This window comes from Raphanus sativus, chromosome 4 (assembly GCF_000801105.2).
Source record: "Raphanus sativus cultivar WK10039 chromosome 4, ASM80110v3, whole genome shotgun sequence".
In the NCBI taxonomy this organism is placed as follows: Eukaryota; Viridiplantae; Streptophyta; class Magnoliopsida; order Brassicales; family Brassicaceae; genus Raphanus; species Raphanus sativus.
Genome location: NC_079514.1, coordinates 35,193,941 through 35,221,737, shown reverse-complemented (window position 1 = coordinate 35,221,737; position 27,797 = coordinate 35,193,941). Strand labels below are relative to the sequence as shown.

The window sequence follows — 27,797 nt, the reverse complement described above, 5'->3', positions numbered from 1 at the left end:
GATCGGAGAGGACGACCATGCAACCTTCCATTCCGTTCATTCCAAAGCCAGTAAAGTGACGCTTGCCATGCGAGAACGGAGATGAGGCGAAGTGGTTTGTTACCAGTCAGGGATTCCATCTGGTGTACCGTCTGATACCAAGTACGAAGCGGAGGGAGGCAGCATCAGGACGCGATCGTTGACCAGAGATCAAAGCTGAAACCACATTCGAAATAGAGATGGTCTCGAGACTCTCCTCCCGTATTACAGAGCAAGCAGACCGGATTAACCTGCAATCCCCATCCTCTTTACTCTAGTTTTTGAAAAGAAGAACCACGTTTTTATGGAAATTGTTTATAAGAAATTTGTTTCTCAAACGCAATTCTCCCTGAAACTGAAATTTATATTCAAGAAAGTTTTTTGACAAAAAAATATTCAAGAAGATTTTGTAAAAACAAATAAAATCTTACAAGATAAAGTAAATATGCATCTTTTCATTGACTTGCAAGATAAAATTGTCTATAGATTTCCAAATCCCACTAGAAATGATCTTACAAAGGTAAAATACTTATATTTAGTATTGATACTATTTTATATGGGATACGCGACTGGTGGTGAATATAACTAAAAAAATATTATAGTTTCTATGTTTTCAGCATACTTTTTCTTTATCGATTTTAAACAAACGAAAATATTTACGTGTGATAGAGTAGTTATATTACCGTCCATTTGAGCGAGAACAAATTTATTATTGTACATATGAACAATCTAAAATATGTATGTATATAAATAATCTAAAATATGTACATGTTAGAGCATCTCCAACTCATTGCTATTTTCACCTCTATAATAACATTTAGAGATGAAATTGTTTTAAACCACCTCTATTTCTTCTTCTATAATAGAGATCTCTATTTTTTTCTCTATTTATAGAGGAAGAAATAGTATTTAAGAAATAGTATTTTTCTATTTTTATTCTATATTTTAGAAATTGCTATTTTAAAGGAATACATTGGAGCATATCTCACTTCTATTATAGAGTCACTACAAGAAATATCGGTATTGGTAGCACCTGAAAAACGCTATTATAGGGCTTTCGTAGCGTTTTTGTAAACGCTCTGACAGCCGCAGCTATAATAGACCCCCCCCATATCATAGCGTTTCGCGTGTGCTATAATGAATAGAGATATTGTAGCATTTAAGTTTCGCTGTATTAAAATATTTTAATAGCACCATAATTTTGCTGTTATATGATTTTCTATGGCATTTTTCATGTACTATAGCATAAATTATAATAACATAGATATAACGCTATGACTAAAAATAAAATAATTAAAAATATTAGATTAATTTTTTAAAATTTAATTAATTAACAATAGTTAATTAAAATAAAATAATTAAAATAAAAACGCAAATTAATTCATAGATAAAAAAACATCTATCCTATTAAAAGTGAAGTACAAATGAGAATTAACCCTGACTTCACCTCATTATTTACGTCTGTATGCCACTGCTTTAATTAAAGACAATTTTCGAATTCTCAGCCCATCATCACGTTTTGGTTCTAATTCTAAATGGGCTACGACATCTAAATTCAACTTAGTTTTATCTGGGCTTAATTGTATTTTATTTAACCATCTTTAACCAGCTCACTTTTGTAATTTCGAACCATCTATAATATCTAACCATATAATTGGACGCATAATTAAATTTTACATGACCACAAATCTAGACTATCTAGACTATTATATGACTAGAAATTAATACGATGATTAGAATTATTACTATATGACTATATATACCAATATTTGATTTCGTACATGATATATTTCGAAGCAAAACCAGTTGGTTTTTCAAATTCAATTTGAAGGAAAATCATTCGGTTTTCTTATTTATATATTTATTAAATATCTTAAATATAGCCTTGATTTTCCTTGCACCTGTCAATTCAGAAAAAATCGGAAATTAAAACCAATTCCTTCAAATTTGTTAACAAATCAAGTAACTACTCTTCAAATCTTTAATATCTTAAATACTTAACATAATTATCTCCTATATTTAAGGTCTCGGATTTATAATTGATATCATAATCAAAATACTTGCTAATCACGATAATATACTTTGCATTAATCACAATTTAATTTTCGATATCAAATATCTAAACCTCCCTAAATACGTTAACAAAATTGTAACCACAAAAATCTATACAAAATATTCGAATATTAAATATATTCCTTATCTCAAACGATATCATAATACTTGCTAATCACGATAATATAGTTTGCATTAATCACAAATTAATTTTCGATATCAAATATCTAAACCTCCTTAAATACGTGAACAAAATTGTAACCACAAAAATCTATACAAAATATTCGAATATTAAATATATTCCTTATCTTAAACGACTTGCTCATCAAGTTTTATAGTTATTAGTTTAGATTTACCTACCTCTAAGTAACTATATATAGAGCTCTCATTCTACGATCAATCACATCATTCATTTTGCGATCTAAACCAACACAAAAATGTCTAAGAACTTGAGTATTGTGCCTGTGAAAGACTTGAAACCATTCAAGACTAAATGTCGGTCTGAAGTGAAAGTGCTACATTCGTGGATGCAAAACACTGGTTTTGGTGGAGAGACTCTTCAAATGGTTCTGGTCGATGCACATGTGAGTTTAAAAACACATACAGTCTTTGATGTTGTCTTCGTTAATATGTGTTGCTTACATTATGTTTTCTTTCTTTTGTAGGGTGTCAAGATTGGTGCTTCTTGCAAAAGGAATCATGTTTTGAGTGTCCAGCGGAAACTACCCTTGGGAAAATGGCGTGTCATAACAACGTTTTCTCTTTCACAAACATCAGGCCAGTATCGTCCAACAAACCATCCATACAAGATAACACTTACTGATGAAACTTCGATTATGAGTTCTGACCTTATTGAAGATAGCATCTTCCTATCTCTTGCCAACTACAAAGACATCATTGATGGGACCATAAGGTCCCACTTCCTTATTGGTAATATCTATATGTTAATGTTTCAGAGATTTAGCTTATGTTTATGGATTTCATTGTTCTTCTGTATACTAATGTGTACTTTTTCATCTTCAAGATGTTATGGGGAAAATCGTGAAACTTCAACCTGTTCAAGTCGTCCAGGTTAAAGGAAAGGACCGGAAGAAAGTGGCATTTCGTTTGGTTGATGCCAAGTAAGTTTTAGTTTCAATTGTTTCTGGCTTGCAATACAATATTTTTTTTATTTCATTGATCTAACAACTTTGTTTTATAGTGGCAAGGATCTTGCATGTTGTTTATGGGGAAAATATGCAGAGCAATTGGAGCCTTATGCTGAGCGTGAGCAAACTCTGATCTGTTTGATCAGGTTTGCCAAAATCAGTTTTTACCAAGGTATAATTTTCAAAACGAATTCATTTTATTGTCTTCTTTTTATGTGCTTAATTGTATCTGAGTATTAATAGGTGAGGTGCAAATCACAAATGCTTTTGATGCATCCATTGTTTATCTTGATCCAACTATGGAAGAAGCATTACAGTTCAAGGAGAAGTAAGTTTCACTAATCTGTGTTTTACTTAAATCTATATTTCCTTATACAGTTGCTAATGTCTATATATATCTATAGACTGGTGGGAGACGAGCTTCCTCTTGCTCTTATTGAGCAGAATGGTAAAAAAGAAACACTGGTTTTGAAAGAGGATGACTGGGACAAGCTTGAGATCAAGGAGATTTCGGAACTCTTTGTTTCAAATCAGGTTATATTCATAGAAAATATATTTTATTTATTCAATATATTGGTGAAAAAAGAGGCACTAATTTTAAATATTCACATATTTTCTCAGATTGACAACTGCAAGATCATTTGCTCAGTTGAAGCTGTTGACACTGATTGGGCATGGTTCTACTTTGGGCATAAAGGTTGCAAACATCGTGCAATAAAACTTAAACAGAGTGTTCATTCAAGGTCGAACCTTGATGACAAGCAACTTTGGTTTTGTGAGCACTGCAAAATTAAGATCACTGAAGTGATACCTGTGTAAGCTCACATTTTCGAGTCTCTACTTATTTGTTCAATTTTTCACTTTTATTTTACACCACTTAATATTTAATGCGTGAAATTGAATAGGTTCAAGCTTCATTTGATTGTGAAGGATGACACAGAAACATGTAAGTTGATTTTGCTGAACACAGTTGCTCAGACCATTGTTGGACATGAAGCTGTTGATCTGTGGGATGGCTCCTATGATGAGGTACTTTTGGTTTCTGCTCTTAAGTTTTACATTTAATATGCACAGACCCTAATGAACACTTTAACACAGATTGAAGATCCTGAACTCCTACCAGAACCTATTAAAGCTTTAGAAGGAAAATCTTATTGTTTTGGCATTGCTGTTTCCTCTGACAATGTGAGGGATGGGGCAGACACATTTAAAGTTCTTGAGGTCTGGTCTGGAGATCACGTTCTGAAAGTTGAATCAGCTTCCGAGCCATCCTCAATGATTGGCACATCTTCTTCTGCCATGTCTTCTGAAGTTGTGAGTTTGTTATTTACATTATACATACAATGTAATATATATTTTATTTTGTATATTATAGAGCCGTGATTTTATAATTTTTGTGTATTAGGTGTTCATGCTGGAAGGAAACAACCAGAATGATTCAGAAGACTGCAAAACTCCTGCTGCAAAACGTAAGGAGCAAGATGATAATACCCCAGATGTAACTTCTACTTCGAAAAAGATTTGCAGCTCCATCAAAATCGAAAAGGAGAAGGAAGAGTAGCAATGCTGAAGAATGTTTTTCATTTGTTTTTGGTTTTATCTATTTTTATCTTGGTTTTTGCTTTGATTTTTTCATATTCTGGAACTTTGTTTTCCTATTTATGCTTCTAATAAATTTTGGTGTTTTCTATTTTTTATCTTGGTTTGTGCTTTTCATATTATAATATCACGTTAATCTATATAAATTCTGTGATTTACATATCCTACCAGTTTCTAACTATATACATAATAGGAAATCAATAAACTTAACCTGTCACTAATCTATTTTTAATCTCCCTGAAACAAACTATTTCGCCTTTCAGTCCTAGCAGTTTCTAACTATATACATAATATAGTGTGATTTTGACATACCTTAGGATCCTTAAAAATCTGATAATTGAAGATCAAGCTTAACTCGAAAATCCTTAACATGATTATCATCGACCTGTTTATTAAAAACATGAACATATTAGTACCTAAAATTACACTCAAGAACAAATCTTAAAACTAATAAAAAAAAAACATTAGAGTTCGGGATTTCAAAGCGAAATAAGTTTCACTAATCTATCTTAATATAGACTATTCAGAACATATTTGTACCTAAAATCACATCTTTTTAGAACAAATCTTAAAACAAAAAAAAAATACGACCATAACTTCTCTAAAAAAAAAAAATACCACTTATGTCAATTCATGTTCCAGAATATTAACAAATATATTCCCTTCCATATCTATAGTATAAACAAATAACTATATTCCTTATTTTTAGGTTATTGAATATCCCATTTTGGATTTTCACACCAAAAACAATAACTCTTCTTCCGAATTCTCCCACTCTTTCTCTCGATTACAATCACCTTTTCACAAAAAAAAACAAAGTCAGACTATGAAGAGGAAGAAAACAGATTATCATCGTGCAGTTCCAGCTAAGAACAATATCACTCCAGAAACCTTGAAGGATAAGAGAACATTCAAGCAATTTTGTTCAAACGTAGAAACAAAACAAGACATTCCATTGAGGTCAATCTATTACAGGCTGTATGAGGCTATTGAAGGAAGGAATGTCGCACCTAATACACATTCATTATATCAGCAAATCAGCATGTTATCACCTCAGACACCAAGAAATAAAAGGAGATGTGTACTTGGTAACATATTGACAAACCCAATATTGAGTCTTTGTACAAATATATATTTGTGGTATGGCTCTAACATGGATCTCTGTATTTTCCTAACAGGAGTTGATATTTTGACTAACCAAACATCAGACTCGCCAAAATAGAGCAGCTATTTGACGTATTTGACATGTAAGCTGAGTAATATTACCTTTTGCTTTGTATAGAGAATGTTGAGGCATGAGTTTCAGGCATTGAAAAGATAACACCTTTTCTCTTTTGTTCAGCTCAAGCCCTGCACCCACAGAACCCATTGTCAACTGCTCTCTCATTTGAGCAGAGAAAACAAAACAACAAACGTAAGTATTTCTGTTTTTCAATGCCAAATGATTTTAAATGTATTTAAAAACTAACACGAATTTTAAATACATGTGAATTTTTTTTAGCACGAGATAAACAACTCTCAAGGACAGCAAGTCAAAAGAAAGACTTGAGAACCCAATCATGTAAGTTTGAACTATTACCTGTTTTCTTTATTCTAGGAGCTTTACAGCTATCACTGATATGCCCTTCACCCCTTTAGCATCAATCCTGCAAAAAACAAAGGAGAACTCATCGATCAAGTTGCCTCTTAAGCGTGGAAGGAAAGGGACATCAAGTATTTTGAAAGACATTACAAACATTGACTTTTCTTTGGGTCCTGAAAATCAAGAAGTGCCATCTCCTACGTTGATTTCAGAACCAGACTTTGGAGGTGTGTTTTCATATTTAAAATAATTTATTTATCTTTTATCAGTACTTTAAGGCATTAGCTAAGCTACATTTGCATCTGTTTTGCAGCTTTTGCCGATGAAACTGAAGAACTTGAATTTGATTGTAGTTCTCTAGATACTACTGATTCGGAATCTGAAACTGAGCAAGTTGATGGACCTTCGTCTACATCAGCTACAGTAGGCCAAAAGTTGAAAGATGGTATTGAGAATTTTAAATAAAAAATATTGACACTTAACTTATGATCAAATTAGGACAAGCAATTGTGCCTAATATCTTCATTGTTTTTTAATTTCAGAATATACTGATGAAGGTGATCCAAACTGTACATGTTCACACTGTGGTGCAATGATGTGGTATGGAGAAAGGTTGAACAAACGTCGGAATGCTAAGACTCCTACATTTTCACTATGTTGTATGCAAGGACAAGTGAAATTGCCTCTACTGAAAGAACCACCAAGTGTTCTAAAAAAGTTGATGGAAGGTGACGATTCAGAAAGCAAGCATTTCCAGAAGAATATGAGAGCTTATAACATGATTTTTTCGTTTACTTCACTTGGTGGGAAAGTAGAGAGGTATGCTGTAAAAGGAAAAGGACCACAGATGTTGGTTCTACAAGGTGAAAATTATCATCTTATGGGCAGCTTATTTCCTCCTAATAATGACAGCAAGGCAAAGTTTGGACAGCTTTACATAGCTGACACAGAAAATGAAGTGGATAACCGAGCAAAATGTTTGAGGTAACAACTGTCATTTTGAACGTGTATTGATTAATCAATGTAGTTAGAATTCTTATATTAATTAAAATTGTTTTGCAGCTCTGGTAGACAGGGGTTACAAACCAATAAGAAGGATAATCTGAGAAAAGATATTATTGAGAAGTTAATGAAGATGCTGGATGAAGTGAATCCATATGTAAAGAAGTTTCGAACAGCGAGAGATCGATTTAAAATACAACCAGAAGATTCATTTCATATGAGGATTGTAAGTGATCGATCTAATGATGGGAGGACATATAATACTCCCACAGCTTCTGAAGTGGCTGCTCTCATTCCAGGAGATTTCTCTCTAGATATGGATAAGAGGGATATTGTACTGCAACAAAAAACAGGAAAGCTTCTGCGAATAAACGAGATACATGCTTCTTATCTTGCCCTTCAATATCCCCTGTTATTTACTTATGGAGAAGATGGATTCAGACTTGGTATCAAGAAAGGTGTAACAGAAGCTACAAAGAAACACAAGAAGCCTAATATCTCGATGCGGCAATTCTTTGCTTTCCGCCTGTTTGAACGTAAGAATGAATCTCCTTATATGTTGCATTCAAGAAGACTATTTCAGCAGTTCTTGGTGGATGCCTATACAACTATCGAGTCTAATCGCCTACGCTATCTGAGATTTAATCAACCTACTTTGCGATCTGATAGTTATGACTCTATCAAAGAGTCTGAGAATGCAGGAAAAGTCGATATGACCCATCAAGGATCCGAGTTCGTGTTACCAGCTTCGTTCACAGGGAGTCCTAGATATATGAAAAATCTTTACTTGGATGCTATGACTGTATGTAAGCATTTTGGATTTCCAGATCTTTTCATTACTTTCACGTGCAATCCGAAATGGCCGGAGATCACAAGATATGTTAAGGCTCGGAAGCTAAAGGCAGAAGATAGATCAGAGATTGTTTGTAGGGTCTTCAAGATGAAACTTGATTCATTGATGGATGACTTAACCAAAAAAAATCTTCTTGGCAAGACTGTTTCATGTAAGTTAAAAGCAGGTTCACATTTTTTTTTTTGGAAGTTTATATTTCGTTGACCATGTCTAATATTTTATTTGGTTTTGTTTCCAGCAATGTATACAGTCGAGTTCCAGAAACGTGGTCTACCACACGCACACATCCTCTTATTCATGGATCCTTTAAACAAATTTCCTACAACCGATGACATTGACAATATCATTTCTGCAGAGATTCCTGATAAATTGGAAGAACCTGAGCTTTATGAAGTTATTAAGGATATGATGATTCATGGTCCTTGTGGAGCAGCTAATATGAATTCTCCATGTATGGAGAATGGTTTGTGCTCTAAGGCGTATCCTAAACCATTTGCTGAGAAGACCACTATTAATAAAGAAGGATTTCCAGTGTATAGGAGGCGCCAACAGTCAGAGAACTTTGTCCTCAAGAATGGATTGAAATGTGACAATCGGTTTGTTATTCCATATAACAAGAGATTATCTCTACGTTACCGAGCTCATATTAATGTGGAGTGGTGCAACCAAGCTGGATCTATCAAATACTTATTCAAGTACATAAATAAGGGACAAGATCGTGTGACTATTGCCGTTGAACCGCCAGATCACATAGTTGCTAACGAGTTGGGCGACGAAGAGATTACTATGGAAAAGATGGAACAGAAAAGAAATGAACTGAAGGACTTTTTCGATTGCAGGTAAGAAATTAATACACAGCGTTTTATAATTGTTCTATGTGTTCTATTTTGTCGTTTCTGATGAGTTTATTATGTTATGCAGATATGTGTCTTCCTGTGAATCAGCTTGGCGAACTTTATCATTTCCTATTCATTACCGATCAACTGCTGTTGAGAAGCTTATCTTTCATCTACCAGGAAAACAACTGATTACTTATAAAGGAAAGGACAAGTTGAAAGCAGTTATCAGTCGTAAACTCATTGAAAAGACAATGTTCCTGGCATGGTTCGAGTTGAATAAAATCGATGAGTTTGCAAGAACTCTAACTTATGCTCAGCTTCCTATCTTCTATATCTATGACAAGCGGACAAAGAAGTGGAATAAGCGGAAAAGAGGTTTCAGTTTAGGAAGAATAAATTATGCTCCTCGGAAACAAGAAGCTGCTTATTTCTTGCGCATACTGTTGAACATTGTCAGAGGTCCTACCAGCTTTGATGACATTAAGACATTTGAGGGAGTTGTCTATGAAGAATACAAAGATGCGTGTTTTGCTCGAGGATTATTAGATGATGATCAGGAGTACATTGATGATATTGTAAGGAGAAGCTACGAATGCACTGCAAGTGATCTACGAGAGTTGTTTGTTATTATGCTTATGAGTAACACGCTGTCACAGCCAGAGGTCGTTTGGGAAAACACTTGGCAGTTTTTATCTGAAGATATTGAGCATAACAGAAGGAAATATTTGAATAGACCAGGTATTTATAACAAATCGATTCATCTTTATATTAGTTTTACTTATAAAATTTACATAGAATTATTTAATATTTTTCGTAAGTTGATTTTGCGTCCTAATATAACAGGGAGGTCCTATTAGCTTTGACTAATCATCTATCTTATATCTACGTTTTTTTAAATGTAGGATTATTGTTGAGCGATGAGGACAAAAAAAAGTATGCTTTACTAGAGATTGAGAAGATTTTGAGACGTAATGATACGTCTCTACCAAGATTGACGAAATACCCAAAGCTGCCAAAGACAACTGCACAGGATTTCAATGTCTTGATAGTGGATGAGCGCAGTTATTCTCGAGAAACATTGTTAGAGACTCTTGATAGAGATGTTCAGAAAATGACACAAGAGCAAAAGGAAAGTTATGATAAGATCCTTGGTGCTGTGAATGAAAGAAATGGTGGAATGTTTTTTGTTTATGGATTTGGTGGAACTGGAAAAACTTTTCTCTGGAAGTTACTTTCTGCAGCTATCAGATCTCGAGGAGATATTGTTCTGAACGTTGCATCAAGTGGCATTGCTTCTTTACTGCTACCTGGTGGTAGGACTGCTCATTCGAGATTTGGTATTCCATTAAATCCAGACGAATTTTCATCGTGTACAATGGAGCCTGGAACTGATCTAGCTAATTTGGTTAAGGAAGCATCACTCATTATATGGGACGAAGCGCCAATGATGGGCAAACATTGTTTTGAAGCTTTAGATAGGAGCTTATCTGATATAGTTGGAAAGCATGAAAACCAGCCGTTTGGTGGAAAGGTTATTGTGTTTGGGGGTGACTTTAGGCAGGTTCTTCCTGTTATAAATGGTGCTGGTAGGGCTGAGATCGTCTTAGCTTCTCTAAATAAGTCATATCTTTGGGAGCACTGCAAAGTTCTTAAGCTCACCAAGAACATGCGTTTGTTCTCCAATGGTTTGTCACCAGAAGAGGCTGATGATCTTAGGGATTTTTCCGATTGGATATTGAAAATTGGGGATGGAAAACTTTCAGAGCCTAATGATGGTGAAGCGGAGATCGATATTCCATCAGAATTTCTTATTACAGACTCCGAAGATCCTATAGAAGCAATCAGCACATCCATTTATGGGGATACTGCTTCTCTACATGAAAAGAAAGAGGCCAAGTTTTTCCAAGAGAGAGCTATCCTATGTCCGACTAATGAAGATGTCAATATGATTAACGAGTACATGCTGGATCGGCTGGATGGTAAATGAGTTATTTACAGTAACCTTTTTTGCTCTACATGCATACAAGATATGTACTAATAATTGAGTTTCGATTTCAGGTGATGAGAAGATTTACTACAGTGCTGATAGTATAGACCCGAGAGACAAGGGGTCGGTAAACAATGAAGCACTAGGACCTGATTTTCTTAACACAATTAAGGTTTCTGGTTTACCGAATCATAGGCTTAGATTGAAGGTTGGTTGTCCGGTCATGGTTCTGCGAAACTGTCAGCCTTCTGCTGGGTTAATGAACGGCACGAGACTACATATCACTCAACTCATGGACCATATTGTTCAAGCTAGGATTATAACTGGAGAAAAAGTTGGAACTACAGTATATATTCCTAGATTGTTGATAACACCATCAGATACTCGACTGCCTTTTAAGATGCGCAGAAGGCAATTGCCTCTAGCAGTGGCTTTTGCTGTTACTATAAACAAAAGCCAAGGACAATCACTATCCCAGGTTGGTATTTTTCTACCAAGACCTGTGTTTTCACACGGACAACTCTACGTGGCTGTTTCTAGGGTAACTTCAAAAAGAGGATTGAAAATTCTAGCTGTGGACAAAGATGGTAAACCTCAAAAGAAAACTACCAATGTTGTCTTCAAAGAAATTTTTGATAACCTTGAATAGTATGAATGACTAGGTAATATTTTTCTCCTAAGTTGTCATATATTTATTTTTTGATTTAAATATGCGTAATTAAGTCTTTTTGTTTACTTTTTATCAAATGCAGGTTTGAAAGCTTTACAAACAAGACATGCTTATTTACTGTTTCCCGAGTCAGAATCACAACTAAGCACACTTTCTTCTAATTTGCAGTTTTTCAGAACAAAAAACAAACAGTTTCTATTGTTTTTCGATTCTTAAAATTTGCTTTTGTTTTTCAGAACAATAAACACTCAATCAACAAAACCATCATAAAAGACCACACTTCATTCAATCTTCTACGCATATCAGTTTCAGTTCGATGCCTAATTTCTACAATTTTTATTCAAGCTATTACTAAAATGGACTTACTTGATTACATATTGAGAAGGGTTGTGTCTGTCTCCCATGTCTTCACTAAAGTAAAAAAGTTTTATCCTCTAAAGACCCCACTGCAGAACCTACACAGCAATTGTAAACATTAATATATTTACAAATTATATTTTAGTTACAAAGAGTAACTCATTTTTAAGACAACCAAACATACAAACAGTTAGGGACTTATCTTCAAACACACTCTTTCAATTGCTTCAGCTCTTCTTCGCATACATAGAAGTCTTTTGAAACTTGCATCTGATAAAACAAGACATGCTTATTTACTGTTTCCCGAGTCAGAATCACAACTAAGCATACTTTCTTCTAATTTGCAGTTTTTTCAGAACAATAAACATAACAGTTTCTATTGTTTTTTGATTCTTTAAATTTTCTTTTGTTTTTCAGAACAATAAACACTCAATCAACAAAACCATCATAAAAGACCACACTTCACTCAATCTTCTACGCATATCAGTTTCAGTTTGATGCCTAATTTCTACAATTTTTATTCAAGCTATTACTAAAATGGACTTACTTGATGACATATTGAGAAGGGTTGTGTCTGTCTCTCATGTCTTCACTGAAGTAAAAAAGCTTTATCCTCTAAAGAGCCCACTGCAGAACCTACACAGCAATTGTAAACATTAATATATTTACAAATTATATTTTAGTTACAAATAGTAACTCATTTTTAAGAGAACCAAACATACAAACAGTTAGGGACTTATCTTCAAACACACTCTTTCAATTGCTTCAGCTCTTCTTCAATTTCATAGATGTCTTTTGAAACTTGCATCTGATAAACTTCCCTGAAAGCTCCCAAAAATGCAAACATTGTTTGACTATGTGAATGACAAAGGTTCAAACTTTTTGGAAAAAAAAAAAATTTACAGAGATTTCAAGTTTCCCATTGCGTCGGTACTTACAATTGAGAATGGTGAAGTATAGGAACCCATGTGATTTCGTGTGAAGGAATCAAATCACTTCCAATGATGATATAGCCTTGAACGTTCAAATCAGAGGGAAAGCAGTGGCCAACCACATTGCTGATGATACCTCGGCTTGCAAGTTGAGAAGGCAAGCTAATTGTAGCTCTGCTTAGACCAATTATCCCGTCTGTTTTTACCAGCGTGTTCAACAGTAGACCTTGCTGATCATATCCACACCTTAAAGTAGCAATCACAAAACTTATGAAACGATATTAAGTAAGAAAGTCAGACATAGTTAAAAGTAAGAGAAATGGTTACCCGAAAACAATATATACAAGTCGGCAACTGATCCGTTCTGGAGATTGATATCAAACTCATCGTTGATGAGAACACCAAGGGAAGAGCTAAGATCAGCATACTTGATTTCGTAGTCACATTGCTTCTCACAGTTCTTCTCACAATGTTCTGCCATTTGATGCTTTTGAACTTCTATATCATCTTGCTCTGCAGATCTCACTAACATATCTTTTCTTGGTGTATATAGCTGATTTTCTCCCTAAATACCCACCAAAAACAAGAACTTTCATCAGCACTTTCGCATAGCAAAATCTCAAAAAAAAAAACAGGATCTTTACTTTACCTTAGCGCAACTCCTACAAGGAGCTCACTATGGACCCAAGTCAATTCACTTCACCTATCAATGTCAAGATAAAAGTAGTGGTATCTGAGTGATTGGGAACCAAATGAGGTAATTTGCTCGGGGTTCTCTCTGCTTCTCGACATGCATAATCGATGGAATATCTGAGTATGGTCTTGAACCCTGCCTTGATCTGCAGATCGAGGCTTACATCTGCATTTAAAGAAGAAAATTGACTTCAAGAACTTGAAATAACTCACCGATTCACAAAAAAAAAAACAAATTTGAAATTGAAAAGTTCAATTAGGGTTAAAGATATTACCTTCTGTAAACTATTAACATCGAACTCTAACAGAATTCCTCTAATTTTTTTGAGCAGATCTAACTTTGATATTCTCAAACATGATTTGGAATTGAAGATCGAAGAAGAGAAAGAGTTTTTTTTCGCCGACAATCGTATGAAACACAACAACGAGTTTGTTCTTTGTGTCGGTAAAGACAGTATTTTTGTTACAGTTCCCGGAAAAAAACGGTTACACAAGTGGACTTTACAATATGGGCCTTCAATATATCCTATTAAAAGTATTACAAACCAAGCCCATCTCTATGTTAATATTAATTAAATTATGAATAAACAATTTTAAATATATTAAATACCTGTTTTTATATGTAAAATTTTTCATATAAAAATGAAATCATATACGTGTATTTTATATAAACATGTATACGTAATTTACAATTTTTAATATGGCGTTATTAGTCATAGTTATTTATGTATTTGTATTTTATATCTGGAAAAAAAAAATCAGTGTATACAACTTTCTAATTACATATATATGTTGGGTTTGTTTTTCTTTTAATCTTCTTCATGAAATACATGGTTGAAAATAAAAAAGATTTTTATAATAAGCAGATAATAGAATACAATTAAAGATTTAAATAATCCATCTAATCTATTAAAAATAACAAAAAACCGACATTTTTTGGAAAAAGTTTCTTTACTCGATAATTCATTACATTTTGGACTTCCATACACTACCACAGACAAACTATATGATTAACAAAAATACACACTTTTAATATCACCATAATTATAAAATATTTAATACAACAATAATATAACTTAAATTATAATAATATAAATCATAACATTTTAAACCGAAAACATACACCCGCGCGGGCGCGCGGGTCAAGATCTAGTTTATTGATTAAAATCAGTATACAAATGATTAAGAACACGTTAAACCAAAAACAGATTAAAAAATTAAACCAAACCATAATTAACCTAAGGTTTACACATAAACCCGGTTTAGAAATAAATAAAAAACTAAACCGGTTTAACCTAACAAAAAAAATTAATCCTATCTCTGCACCAACTCTTCGCCATCGTCAACCAACTGCATCAATCTACTCTTCCACCGCCATCAAACTTCTTATCTGTCTCTCTTCCCTCGCCTCTAAACCAACTCCATCTCTTCTCTCCTATCTTCCTCGATCCAACTCCATGTAATATCCATGTCGCAAACTGAAAGTAAAAAAAAAAATCACAAATCTACTCATGATATCAAAATCGGTCAAAAATGCAGTAAGCACGGATACAAACAAACAAATCTCACCCCGTCAAACAGATCTGAGCCGTCGTCCTCTTCCTCTGTCTTCTTCCAATATCAAGCTCTCCACGAAACTACCACCAAAGAAAAATAAGAAACATAAGCCATTCATATGAAAACTCAAAATAATCCAACAACATAAAGTCTGAAAACTTTAAACAAAAACGCATCTGCTTCAAACGTTACCAACATATCTAGGACACGAAATTGTGGCTTCAAACTCAACCGCTTCAAACTAGACACGAATCTGGTTCTCTGAGTAAGTAAACCGAGTCTCGAAACGAGAGGAGATCTGTGAGTAATACTTCGAATTAGTAGAAAAGCTCGGGATCCAGGAGAAGAGGATTGAACATATCGAAGAAAAAGAGAGGTGATGAGATTTGCGGGGAATAATGAAAGAAAAAGACAAAGAGTAAGATACTAGAAACATAAGGGAAGATAGAGATCTGTCGTAGAAGGAAGAAAGAAGAGCAAACAAAAGAGACAAGAAAGAGATTTAAAACAGAAAAAGCAAAAAGATGTTAAAAAATTGTAGCCATTGGATGCAATTGCATCAACGATTACTGATTGTGATCCATGTCTTTTGTTTTCGACCAATAAGGACCCAGATAAATGTTTTAATTTTATCTTAAATATTTTATTTATTTTCTTAGTTTTGGTCAAGTTGTGCGGCGGGAAGGAGAGGGAAAATTTGGTGGAAGTGTTGGTGGAAATATTTTAAGAGAAACCAATTAAATAATTTACTTTTAATTTCTACTTAAAATTCTGTGTTTAAATATTTTTTTAAAAATAACCAATTAAATAAATAAGGATGAACTTATGGAGTAATATATGTATCTTATAGGGATTAAGATATAAAATTTGTATATAGTTTGGAATAGTATACAATCTCTATATATATGTGTCCTATAGGAATTATAATTTATTTAAATTAATATTTATTATTTTATGACATAGGTTAATATGAGGTATGAATATTAATGTTTAGGGTTAAGATTTAGAAATAAATATATGATTTGAGTTTTAGAATATACTTGGAGTTAAATTATAAAATATATTATAGGTTTGAAAAGATTATATTCATGATTTTGTATGTAGGGTTTAAGTTTAGGGTTTAGGGTATTAGATATAAGGAGTAGATATAAGGGTTAGTGTTTGAGGTTTAGAGAATAAATTGAAGATTATATTTAAAAAAAAAATTAAATGTTGTGTTAAAGCTTGGTATTGAAGTTTTATTATGGAAAGATTGGAATTTGATATAGGGTTTAGAGTTATAAGTGGGTTTGGAGTACATGTAGGGTTTGTATTATAATGTTTAAAGTTGAATCTTTCTTTATGATATATAATTTGAGTGTTTGGATTAAAATGTTTAAAATTGAAGATTTATGTATCAATTGAATTTAAGATATAGGGTTTGAGATATGTAGTTAGGGTTTAGGGCATGTTTAGGGTTTAGAATTAGAGACAATTTTTTTCTAATTTATTTTTTGCTTGGATTTTCTTTTTATCATATTACTTCTTCTGTTATCTTTTTGAAATGTGTAATTTAGAATTTGGATCATTATGGGGGTTACTCCATATTATAGTATCACACTAAACATATAAATTCTTAAATATTATATATAAATATTTTATAACAAAACTCTAATTATCATTTGTATCCTTTAATTTTATACTCGAAGATATTTAACTAAAATACAATCATTTTTGAATAACAATGATATATAAACTATTTTATAACAAAACTCTAATTATCGTCTATACATTGCAATTTGATCTATATATCAGGCTCTTTAAATAGTGCACGAGCTTCATTGTATGGCAATTCCTCTGGTATTTGATACCTACATTGATACCAAAATGGTAAAATGCAGTCAAAAGTCGCAAGTCTGATACCAAAGTCCTGCTTGTTTCCTGCATTGCCACAAGTCGTTTGCTGTACTTCTCAATGTCCTCCTCGTTTCCTGCCTGTCAACATGAAAATAGCTTATAAAGCTATTCTCTTTCGGTAGTAAAACAAGTAACTCAAAAGGCAAGTAAGAGTGACAAAGACTCTTCAGTACATATAGCTGATAGTTGCCATCAGATATTTCAAAGTTACAAATTTAAAAAGGTTTCTTACAAGGTCGAGTTTGTGCTGGATTCGTTTAACAACTCTGGCACTTGCAACCCTCGAAGCTTCTTCAATCATCAGGCTCTACACCATTCCTACTAAATCAATACCTAGCAGCCTTTAAGATGGGTTCATTAATCTGCAACAGATACGAAAAGAGTGAAACTTAAACTCAGTAATAAGAGCTACAATGACCCTAAAGAGACATTATAATTGCAAGTATACACTTCTTGACAGATCAGATCAGAGAAAGACCAAATAAGATCTCACCAAAAGCTATCAAACTGCAGTTTCAATACAGTCACAGCACAAGGCGATTTAGACACAAGACAAGCTCAGCTCTTAACTAAACAAGCATCATCCACTGGCAATTTTATAACAACTTTCTTGGCTGCTTTCACTTGTAGTGCTTCTCCTTCTCTGAAATCGAACATACAAAACACCCACAAATAAATCATCAGCCATCAAGTATCCAAGAGAAACTTAAATCAAATCGACTTCTTTTAAATCTGTTTTTGTCTTTCACGGCACATGGCAAATGCTTGGGGCAAAAACAAAGCTCTACCAAAGATGAAGGACCATATCTGCAAATAGTTCAAAGATCACCATTGTTGCTCTTCTCCACTTCGATCCCGACGGTGAGGCATGATTCTGGTGATGACGAGAACAGAACAAGACGGAGATGCCAGTTGTGAAGCAAGAACGCGCCAGAGAAGCTTGATTCGGAGCAGGTGGTATCGTGTGGTGGTTTGGTCACGAACTCAGCGATGGATTATATGGATGAGAGCTCCAGACGTGACGACGACGGCGAGACCGTTGTGGCGTGAAGCAGAGAACGGCGGATTGATGAGCAGAGACACGGCGGTGAGGTTCGAGAGTGGACAAGAGGCGCCACCGTGTTTGATTGCGGGTGAGTGGAGATGACAGAGTGGTGGTTGGAGCTCGAGATCGAGCAAAGGGGAAACACAGAGATGAGACTCGAGGATGACATAGACGACGAGGTGAGACTCGAGAGAGATAAGAACCCTAATGAAAAAGGAGAAGTTGTTTTCTTTTCTTTTTTTTTTTGGTAAGAAGTAAAGGAAAACCCAGAAAACAAAACTAGTTAAGTGTTGGTTCTAAAATAAATTTTTGGCTATGCATTCCCGCTTAATGAAATTTTATCTTGGCGCGAATTTAATGCTATGATTGAGTTGTGATCCGATTTTGATATTTTTGGTAGCAGTTGATGAATTCGTGCTACCGCGAACTGCTACTAATACTCATATTTCTTGTAGTGAGTTCTCCTATTTTAGAAGTGAAAATAGCAAAATACATTGGAGATAGTCTTATGACGACGTATTATTTAATTCCCAGACGGCATTATTTATGTTGTAGTCACGAAAGACCTCAACACTTAAAACATCTAAAATTCTAAATCGGTTCGAACTGAAAATTGATAAAGGCTTAATCTAGGTGGATCAGCAATTACGTAGTTAGTTGAATCAAATAGATTAAAAGTTTAAAACCACAGCTGAAAGTGTACATCAAACAATGTGGTATTTAAAACCCGGTAAAGCTTTAAAATTTGCTTTCATTGACAATTACAATAATCTACATTTTCAAATTCAAATTCAAATTTAAGGTAAAACATGATTAATAATACGTGATCTACCATCAGACCAGAGATTTCCACTGAGAAATCGTTATTGGGACTATCTAAAATTATTTGGGAAGTGTGTCTTTTCTCTCTACCGCTTCCATACATAATTGGTTAGACAGCTTTTGTTTCATTCAGATGTTAGCTTTTTGCGTGACATTTAATTTTTATAGCAGTTCTATAATAGTTGTAGCAATTGAATTTGAATCTCGTTCGTAGATTGTCATGTGAATGCATTCATTGCTCTTTTTCTTTTTATGCTAATAAATAAAAATTATTATTACACAACTAAAAAGGATTGTCGTGTTAACAGAAAATAGTGGCTATGGAGTGGAGTTCTATTGTAGGAGTGGTAATAAAGTAGCAGACAGAATAGCGAAGGAGACTGCAACGTTCGCGTCCTTTGTCCCTAAGTTGTATTCTGTTGTGCCAGTGTGGTTAAGTTCTTTTGTTGAGGTTGATAAAATCTTGTAAACACTTGAGATTGGTTAATGAAAAGTAAGTTGTTGAGCCAAAAAAAAAAAAAAAAAAGGATTGTCGTGTAAGAGAAAGAGAAATTAACAAAAGAAGCATAAAAAGTGGAAAATAATTAGATTCGCAATCAGAAAGCCACACTTCTCTCACCACCGTCACTACAGATCTAAGGGAAAAAAAAAACACAACCTCCTCCCAGTTTGTCGCAAAACCCGAACGTGCCCTTATCCCACCCTCAGATTTTACGATAATGCCACTCTTCTCCCACCGCTTCCCCACCGCATCCTCCTCCGCCCCTGCAACTCCTTCCTACTACAGCAAACCCTCGAAGAGCCATAAACACACCTCTTCTCCGTCTCGTATCCACGTGGCTATCGTACTCTTCTCCCTCGTCTCTCTCTTCATCGGAGTCGCCGGAACTATCTTCGCAATCTCTTCCTCCTCCTCCGGAGGAGGAGGACCTTCTTCCGTCTATCGATGCGGCGGATCTCCTAAAGACACTTCGCGAGTGTTCGGTTCAAGAAAACTCGGTGGAAACGTGTTGCCGGAGAGACGAAAGGTTGTGGGATTCGTTGGGATCCAAACTAGTTTCGATTCTGGTGATCGTCGTGCCGCTCTGAGAAGCACTTGGTTCCCTTCTGATCCTGATGCTCTTCTAAGGTATAAATCTTATTATTATTTTTTCAAGATTGTCAAGTAAAAATATTGAAATGCTGGTGTTTGGTTAGATTGACTGTGATGTATAGTGTTTACCTCTTGAATCTTAAAAAAGTAGGTGATATGTAATAACATGTCATGATGAGATTTTGTAACTTTTTGATGTCATAACGGTTTACTTTAGCTATCAAAGTTTCAGTTTATTTCGGAAAAATAAATGTCCAACCTTTTGCTTGCTCTATTTTTATCTGCTTATTATTTGGGAATTTGAATCCAATATTTGTTTTGTTTTGTTGACTGGAACTTTTAGGTTGGAACAAGCGACTGGATTAGCTTTTAGATTCGTCATTGGACGCTCAAAGGATGCGAAGAAGATGGCTGAGCTTGAAAAAGAGATAAAAGAACACCGAGATTTTGTGCTTCTTGATGATGTTGAGGAAGAGTATCTACGACTTCCTTATAAAACGTAATTAAAATAATCCCTCAATCTCCATTTTTCATCGATGACTGACTCTCTGATTGATTCGTTCATCTCTCCTATCTATTTATAGGTTGGCCTTCTTCAAAGCAGCTTTTAAACTCTTTGAAGCTGATTATTATGTCAAAGCCGACGATGACATTTACTTGAGACCAGGTACTACTTAGTGTAGTTGTTTTCTTCTTCTGATTCTTTCGCAATATAGTATTCAAATTTTCTTTTTCTTTGTTCAGATCGACTTGGGACGCTTCTTGCCAAGGAAAGACTTCATTCACAGACGTACATTGGGTGCATGAAGAAAGGACCAGTTATAACTAACCCTAAACTCAAATGGTATTTACTATTGGATAAGAGCCTTCTCTTCATTCTCTGTGGAGTTTTTTTTATCAGCTTTTTGTGTGACGGATGTTGAATTTGTCAGGTACGAGAAACAGGGCAATTTGATTGGGAATGAATATTTCTTACATGCTTATGGACCGATATACATTCTTTCAGCCGAGATAGTGGCTTCACTTGCATCAGCTCGGAACGGCAGGTTGTTCTAAATGCTTTTTTATTAATTTATCCTCACTTGCAGATTTTGAATTTCTGATATACACAAATCTCATTATTGGTCTTCTTTTACCTTCAGCTTGAGGATGTTCAACAATGAAGATGTAACCATTGGATCTTGGATGCTTGCAATGGATGTACATCATGAGGACAACCGTGCTTTATGCGAGCCTCGTTGTTCCCCAAAGTCCATAGCAGTCTGGGACATTCCCAAATGCTCAGGTAACTTAAATATGTGGTTTCTTTCTTCACTTAATAGGCTCTCTCACAAGAACCAACGTTCTCTTCTAAAATCTTAAAGGGCTATGTAACCCGGAGAGTCGGTTAAAGGAGCTTCACCAGACGGAAATTTGCTCCAAGAGTCCTACATTGCCTCCCGATGACATTGACCAGTAGTTTGTGCTGCTATACAATTCTGCAGAATATATATGATCTCACGGTTCCAACATCCTTGGAGCTGTGAATGGGGAGGAATATGACTTCATAGTTCTTACATGATTTGATTCTTATAGTAGTTGTCTCGTGTACCTCATTTATACTGAAGTTATATATATAGACCAGATACCACAAGATCTTTTTTTTTGTTGTAAAATTAGATTTATGTGCCCAGTGGGTGTAGGCACTGGGAGATGATACATATTAATCATGTTTGATTTTGTAAAAGAGATATCATTCATTGTAGTATTTGTTTTGTTTTTGTATCATAGATTCATAGTAGTGTTCAAAAGTTGGTATCTAGTGGGGTAACAAATACGACATTTTAATCTAATGACTTGTAGTGTATATAGTACATTGACTGAATTCCTGTCAAGCATGTTGCTATGGCAGTTGGTCTACACGGCACTGTGGGTTTTTAATTTTAATGTAATTGGGTTATTATTGTTAACTCGTAATCCGTTTGTAAAATTGTAGTCTTTTTGACTTTAACGAAATAATAGATTTTCATATGCACATTCGTGTGGATGTATTTTTTTAAAAAATATATTGTTATCTGTTTTTCATGTCGCTATTATGTATTATATATGTGTCAACATATAATTAATCGTATTTATATGTACCATCATATAAATAATTATATATATTATATATTTATAACTTAATGTGAAATATAAAATCAGAATTTGTAAAACATAAAAAGCTTTTATCCAGTGCAAATTAGACTAAAAAGGTGATTGACATACATGTATTAAACTTAAAATTCTAACCACAAACCGAAAATAAAATCAAAACTAAGTTATACTAGATAACATCAACCTTTGAATAACACATCAAATAATTTCATATATACATTTTAATTTACATCAAAATAATAAACATAAAAAGTGGATGCACGAACCTGACTCTAGTTTATTTATTTTTATTTTTTTGTAAAGTTAAACTAAGAAAATTAAATTAATATATACCATATCTGAAGATAGACTCTAATCACCATAAACTTTTCTGCCATAATATTTTTTTATATCGAACAAAACTCTACTTAGAGAAGTTTGCACATAAATAAGAATTGCTGAATAGATAAATTGCTACAGGTTTGCGAAGAACATTTTTTGAAATCAAATCACAATACTCAAACCAATCAACTTTATTGCAACGATTATCTATGTTTAAATTTTAGAATTCAAAATTTCCTTGCAAATTCAATAATCAAGACAAACATCAAAAACGATAAGTTCATAAAATCTCTAAACTAAACATCAACTTCTTTGTAAATATGTATTTTGCTCATCCAGAATTATGTCACACAATCAATAACATTTTCATGTTTAATAGTTTATCCTAAGATCTAGATTTCATGTTGTCAATCTAAATATTATTTAGTTTAATCCAGATAATTCAATCTTAGAAAAACTTTGAATCTTACAAGTGAATTAATTAGATATAATAACAGAAACATATTATAATATAATGTGAATACATTTTATTAGAAAATCAGTAAGAAAGATAAAAACATGATTTCGAAAATCTTCTTTGTTGTGCATTTTGATTTCTTTTTCCAAAAATCCTCTTGAATAATCTATTATAAAACTCTTACAAACCTAAATTAAATGTAAGAATTAGTTGCAAATAATGAAAATTTGGAGCCAATCTTCAATTTTTGAAACTTGCTAAGAACTTGTAGGAGAAAATGCTCTCTACGATGGGTGTCTACCGACATCATCCTAAAGATCAATTTCAGTTTGATGTTTTCAATTTCAATTTTCTTTATATTCCAATCTTGTCCAAAACTCTCTTTTTTTGTCAACAATCTTGTCCAAAACTAACTTGAGACAATGAGGAATCATAAAAGACTATAAAACATGATATATATAAATATGTATATCATGTTCAAATTTTACAAAAACCATTATTTATGACTCTAGTTTATAATAAAAATGAAAAAGTGTTTATTCTTTAGAAAGGAAAAATATCTGTGTAATATGCCAAAAGGTTTGTCGTCAAATACTATATATATAAGCGCGTGTGTATTTTTATACGTCACTCGTTTCTTTCTCCTTATCTCCGCCTCTTAGGGTTTCTATCGAGAATCTAACCAAACCATGGCCGACGAATCTCAATACTCCAACAAGCGCAAATACGAAGAGCAAACCGCTCCTCCTCCGTCGACTCGACGCCCCACTGGCTTCTCCTCCGGTCCGATCCCATCCTCCTCTCCAGATCCCTCCGCCGTTCCTCCCCCGTCTTCCTACAACAGCGTCCCTCCTCCGATGGACGAGATCCAGATCGCTAAACAGAAGGCGCAGGAGATCGCCGCTCGTCTCCTCAACAGCGCCGACGCGAAGCGTCCCCGCGTCGATAACAACGTCCCTTCTTCTTACGATTACGGCGGCGACAAAGGAGGGTTTAGCTCTTCTTACTCTTCTTCCGGTACGTTGAATTGAATCTTCATCTCATCGTATCTCGATTGGATATTCTCGTGGTTGATTTTGTGATTTCTGATATTCAGATGGTAGGCCAGCTCCGTCTTCGATACCTGTTTCGTACGGAAACTTCACGGCGACTACGAAGAAGATTGATATTCCGAATATGAGAGTTGGTGTTATCATCGGCAAAGGCGGGGAGACGATCAAGTCTCTTCAGCTTCAGTCTGGAGCTAAGATTCAGGTTACGAGAGATATGGATGCTGACCCTAACGCTGCCACGAGGACTGTTGACCTTACCGGCACTCAGGATCAGATCTCGAGAGCTGAGGAGCTCATCAACGAAGTCCTTCAAGATGTACTACTACTACTACAACTACTACTCTTTTTTTTAATCATGGTGTGTGTTAAAGTGATTACTAATGGTTAAATCTTTCAGGCTGAGACAGGTGGTCAAGCTGGTTCAGGTGGCGGCGGCTCTCGTAGGATGATGGGTGGACAGCCTGGAGCTGATCAGTTTGTTATGAAAATTCCTAATAACAAGGTAGTTAATGCTCTGGAGATTGAGCTGTTTTATGTAAGATGTGTCTTGTATGTAACCTCAAAAAATGCTCTAGGTTGGTTTGGTGATTGGTAAAGGAGGTGAGACAATCAAGTCTATGCAAGCTAACACTGGAGCTCGAATTCAGGTTTGTGAAGCAATCATCTGTTTTGTCTCCTTGCAGGTGTGAAATGTTATTTAAACGTGTTTTTAACTGTTTTGCAGGTTATTCCTTTGCATTTGCCACCTGGAGACCCTACTCCAGAAAGAACTTTGCAGATTGATGGGACCACCGATCAGATTGAACATGCTAAACAATTAGTTAATGAAATTCTCAGTGGCGAGGTATGTTTTGATTGTTTTTGTTTGCTGTGGACTATTGCAGGCTTCTGCAGTGTCTATTTTTGTATATTGTGTTGTGATTGCATCATTCTTAGGATTATCTAGCATATTCCTTATTTTTCATTTGAGGTTAGCATGGGATATAAATCTAGGTTATAGGTTATATAGTTTCACTAGTGTCACGTAGTCTATGATAAAGTACTCAATTGTGCTAATGGTGAGCTATATTCTTCATATGCCGTCATTTCATGATAACTGTCCATAGTTCTTCTCTTCCGCTTATTTGCAGGGGAAGGTTCACAATCTTGTGATTTTCTTGACTTGCATAATGATAATTCATCTCCTGTTCATTGTTTTCCAGTACCTTCTTCCTTCACTAATTTCTTGCCACTGTTACTATCTTTCTTTTGACAGTTTTTATCGGCCTTTTATTGCATCTCCTTGACTTGCATTTTTATCTTATCACTAATTTTCTTGACTTGCAAATGATAATTCATCTCCATTATCGTTACCAAGCGATATATATATTCTCGGCATATTCATTTTTCAATTGATACTTTCGTAGTAGAGAATTCTGTTGTCTATGTTATGGAGTATATGCAGACATTATGTTTCATCGCTTCTGGTCACACCGAAGCTAGCTTATCCGACACTGGTTTCGGTAGCCTTTGTGAGGTTGCTGGACTGTTTCAGTCTGACCTGCTGTGGTAGTATTTATAAAACAGTTTCCTATCTGATGATTTTTTGGGTTTTATAATTAATATAATGTTATAATGACTCTCTTTTATAAACAACATTTCCATTCAGCTGTAACTTCTTGTTACAGTCATCACGCTATCACCAAAGGTGGGCGGCTAACCTGTGAAGACCTTTTTCCATTTGCTTGTGTTAAATATTTTGCTAACCGGGATTTGTTTTTGGTAGAATTATCCAGCCATAATGTACTACAGAGAGATATACCCATCCCATAGACTCTGCTAATAGGTTTCCAGAGTATTTATATTGTTGAAACAGAATTCTATAGTCTGTGTTATATTATCTTGCTATGCGAACTTTGCCTTCAAGAATATAGGTTTCTTTTATATATATGTTGCTTTTATCTGCAAAAGCCTCTATAGTATTCGTGGTTTCTCTTGCACCTATTTTACCTCGGATAGGGAAAGGGATGGGCTTCTGCAGGAGTAACCCAATAAATTCACCAATCAGTACGGTATGTAGGCATCACCATACCCTTCTAGAGTATGATATGATCTTAGTTGATCCTGTATGGACAGATATTGGTAAATGACAACTGTGTAGGCCTTCTTGATCTAGTTATTTTATCTGTCTCTGCATCTGTGTTCATGTGTTTTTATGCTGTATTGTTGCCGTTTTTTTTTTCTCTGAAGTTTTCTGTGATCATATCATTTGTTTGTTTTATGTAGAACCGTATGAGAAACTCATCAATGGGTGGAGGCTATCAACAACAGGGTTATCAAGCCCGCCCACCATCAAGCTGGGCACCACCTAATGGTCCGCCAGCACAACAAGCTGGTTACGGTTACATGCAACAGGGAGCGTATCCGGGTCCACCTCAGTATGGTCAGTCACCTTACGGAAGTTACCCTCAACAAACTTCAGCTGGCTACTCACAAGGTGAGTATGATTATTACGGCCAGCAACAGTCTCAGGCACCAAACAGTGGTGGAAGCTCAGCTCCACCAACAGACCCGTACAGTTACTACCAGAATGCATCTGGTTATGGTCAAGCTGGTCAGGGATACCAGCAAGATGGGTATGGAGGTTACAATGCCTCCCAGCAGTCAGGATATGGCCAAGCTGGGTATGACCAGCAACAGGGTGGTTACGGCAGCACCACTAACCCGGGTCAAGAGGAAGATACATCTCAAGCCGCTCCGGCATCATCTGCTCAGTCTGGACAAGCTGGGTATGGAGCAACTGGTCAAGAGCCTACCCAAGGTAGCACTGGTCAAGCAGCGTATGGAGCTGCTCCGACTTCTCAAGCTGGTTACAGCAGCCAGCCACCAACGGCTTACAGTTCTGGGTACGGAGCACCACCACCGGCTGGAAAACCACCGGCTTATGCTCAGAACCAGCAGTCTCCAGGTGCTCCTGGAAGCTACGGGTATGCACAACCAGCTGCATCGGGTTATGGACAGCCTCCTGCATATGGGTATGGTCAGGCACCTCAGGGATATGGGTCTTATGGAGGATACGCACAGCCTCCAGCTGCTGGCGGTTACTCTTCTGATGGATCTGCTGGAACTACTGCTCCTGGTGGTGGTGGTGGTGGTACGCCGGCTTCGCAGTCTGCTCCAGCTGCTGGACCGCCTAAGGCATCCCCAAAGAGTTGATGATGTTTTTTTTTTTTTTTGAGCAACTAGAGTTGATGATGTTTATGGATAAATTTCAGCTGTTATTAAAAGACATGCTTCCTGGCTCTTTCCTTTTTTGTTTTTTTGGAGGATTTTTTTAATGTTTGTGCGTTTTAGTTTTAAATTTTTTCTTTATGTTTGAAATAATGTTTAATGTTTACGTTGGGTCCTCTGTCTTGATTACACAAACTATTCCTCGCTTCCAAATATAAACACTAAACAAGCTTGTGTGGCTTTATTAAATAACTAGGCAAGACCACCAAAAAATGTTCTCATAGAGTTTCAAGTCTTACCGTATAACTTCAAGTTTTACTGCATAACTATGTGATTTTCAGAGTAAATATTTTATAAATTATTATAATGAAATATTTGATTATTTTAGTTATACTTTTCATCCTCCTAGAGTTGTAACTATATTTAATAAAATTATGTATCATCTTATATATTTCATATTGATTAGCGCCCTTTAGAAC

General features: G+C 35.0%; 2 protein-coding genes and 3 long non-coding RNA genes across 7 annotated transcripts; 2 read left to right on the top strand and 3 right to left on the bottom strand.

Moving 5' to 3' along the window:
• Positions 1-1,751: 1,751 nt before the first annotated feature.
• On the bottom strand, positions 1,752-12,787 carry LOC130510564 (uncharacterized). 3 transcript variants are annotated; one of them, XR_008944246.1, is made up of 7 exons: positions 12,655-12,787; positions 12,322-12,377; positions 12,117-12,205; positions 6,397-6,463; positions 6,084-6,167; positions 5,130-5,202; positions 1,752-1,919 (listed from the first exon to the last, which is right to left on the bottom strand). It is a non-coding gene; the product is annotated as an uncharacterized LOC130510564 (long non-coding RNA). The 3 variants fall into 3 exon arrangements; XR_008944247.1 differs by lacking the exon at positions 12,322-12,377 and having other exon boundaries at positions 12,655-12,756; XR_008944245.1 differs by lacking the exons at positions 12,322-12,377; positions 12,655-12,787 and having other exon boundaries at positions 12,117-12,308.
• A 2,100-nt stretch (positions 12,788-14,887) lies between these two features.
• Positions 14,888-15,770, bottom strand: LOC108837396 (uncharacterized). The gene is made up of 3 exons (XR_001947326.2): positions 15,482-15,770; positions 15,302-15,369; positions 14,888-15,210 (listed from the first exon to the last, which is right to left on the bottom strand). It is a non-coding gene; the product is annotated as an uncharacterized LOC108837396 (long non-coding RNA).
• Positions 15,771-16,942: 1,172 nt separating this feature from the next.
• On the bottom strand, positions 16,943-18,525 carry LOC108837395 (uncharacterized). The gene is made up of 4 exons (XR_001947324.2): positions 17,974-18,525; positions 17,679-17,828; positions 17,418-17,547; positions 16,943-17,263 (listed from the first exon to the last, which is right to left on the bottom strand). It is a non-coding gene; the product is annotated as an uncharacterized LOC108837395 (long non-coding RNA).
• A 1,085-nt stretch (positions 18,526-19,610) lies between these two features.
• Positions 19,611-21,916, top strand: LOC108849211 (probable beta-1,3-galactosyltransferase 12). Its single transcript, XM_018622735.2, has 7 exons — positions 19,611-20,181; positions 20,489-20,644; positions 20,730-20,812; positions 20,890-20,989; positions 21,078-21,191; positions 21,288-21,430; positions 21,510-21,916. Exons 1-7 carry the CDS (start codon positions 19,772-19,774, stop codon positions 21,602-21,604), a joined length of 1,101 nt encoding a protein of 366 aa, XP_018478237.2. The 5' UTR covers positions 19,611-19,771; the 3' UTR covers positions 21,605-21,916.
• Positions 21,917-23,673: 1,757 nt separating this feature from the next.
• Positions 23,674-27,482, top strand: LOC108854451 (uncharacterized). Its single transcript, XM_018628017.2, has 6 exons — positions 23,674-24,073; positions 24,153-24,424; positions 24,506-24,610; positions 24,684-24,755; positions 24,833-24,952; positions 26,374-27,482. The coding sequence occupies exons 1-6, from the start codon at positions 23,746-23,748 to the stop codon at positions 27,301-27,303; spliced, it is 1,827 nt and encodes a 608-aa protein (XP_018483519.1). The 5' UTR covers positions 23,674-23,745; the 3' UTR covers positions 27,304-27,482.
• The last annotated feature ends 315 nt before the right edge of the window (positions 27,483-27,797 follow it).

Coding starts and splice junctions, on each gene's coding strand:
- LOC108854451 (XM_018628017.2), top strand. CDS start 23,746: ATGGCCGACGAATCTCAATACTCCAACAAGCGCAAATACGAAGAGCAA. Junction 24,611..24,683: donor TGAAAATTCCTAATAACAAG/GTAGTTAATGCT, acceptor AAAATGCTCTAG/GTTGGTTTGGTGATTGGTAA. Junction 24,756..24,832: donor ACACTGGAGCTCGAATTCAG/GTTTGTGAAGCA, acceptor ACTGTTTTGCAG/GTTATTCCTTTGCATTTGCC.
- LOC108849211 (XM_018622735.2), top strand. CDS start 19,772: ATGCCACTCTTCTCCCACCGCTTCCCCACCGCATCCTCCTCCGCCCCT. Junction 20,813..20,889: donor TGACATTTACTTGAGACCAG/GTACTACTTAGT, acceptor TTCTTTGTTCAG/ATCGACTTGGGACGCTTCTT. Junction 20,990..21,077: donor ACTAACCCTAAACTCAAATG/GTATTTACTATT, acceptor TGAATTTGTCAG/GTACGAGAAACAGGGCAATT.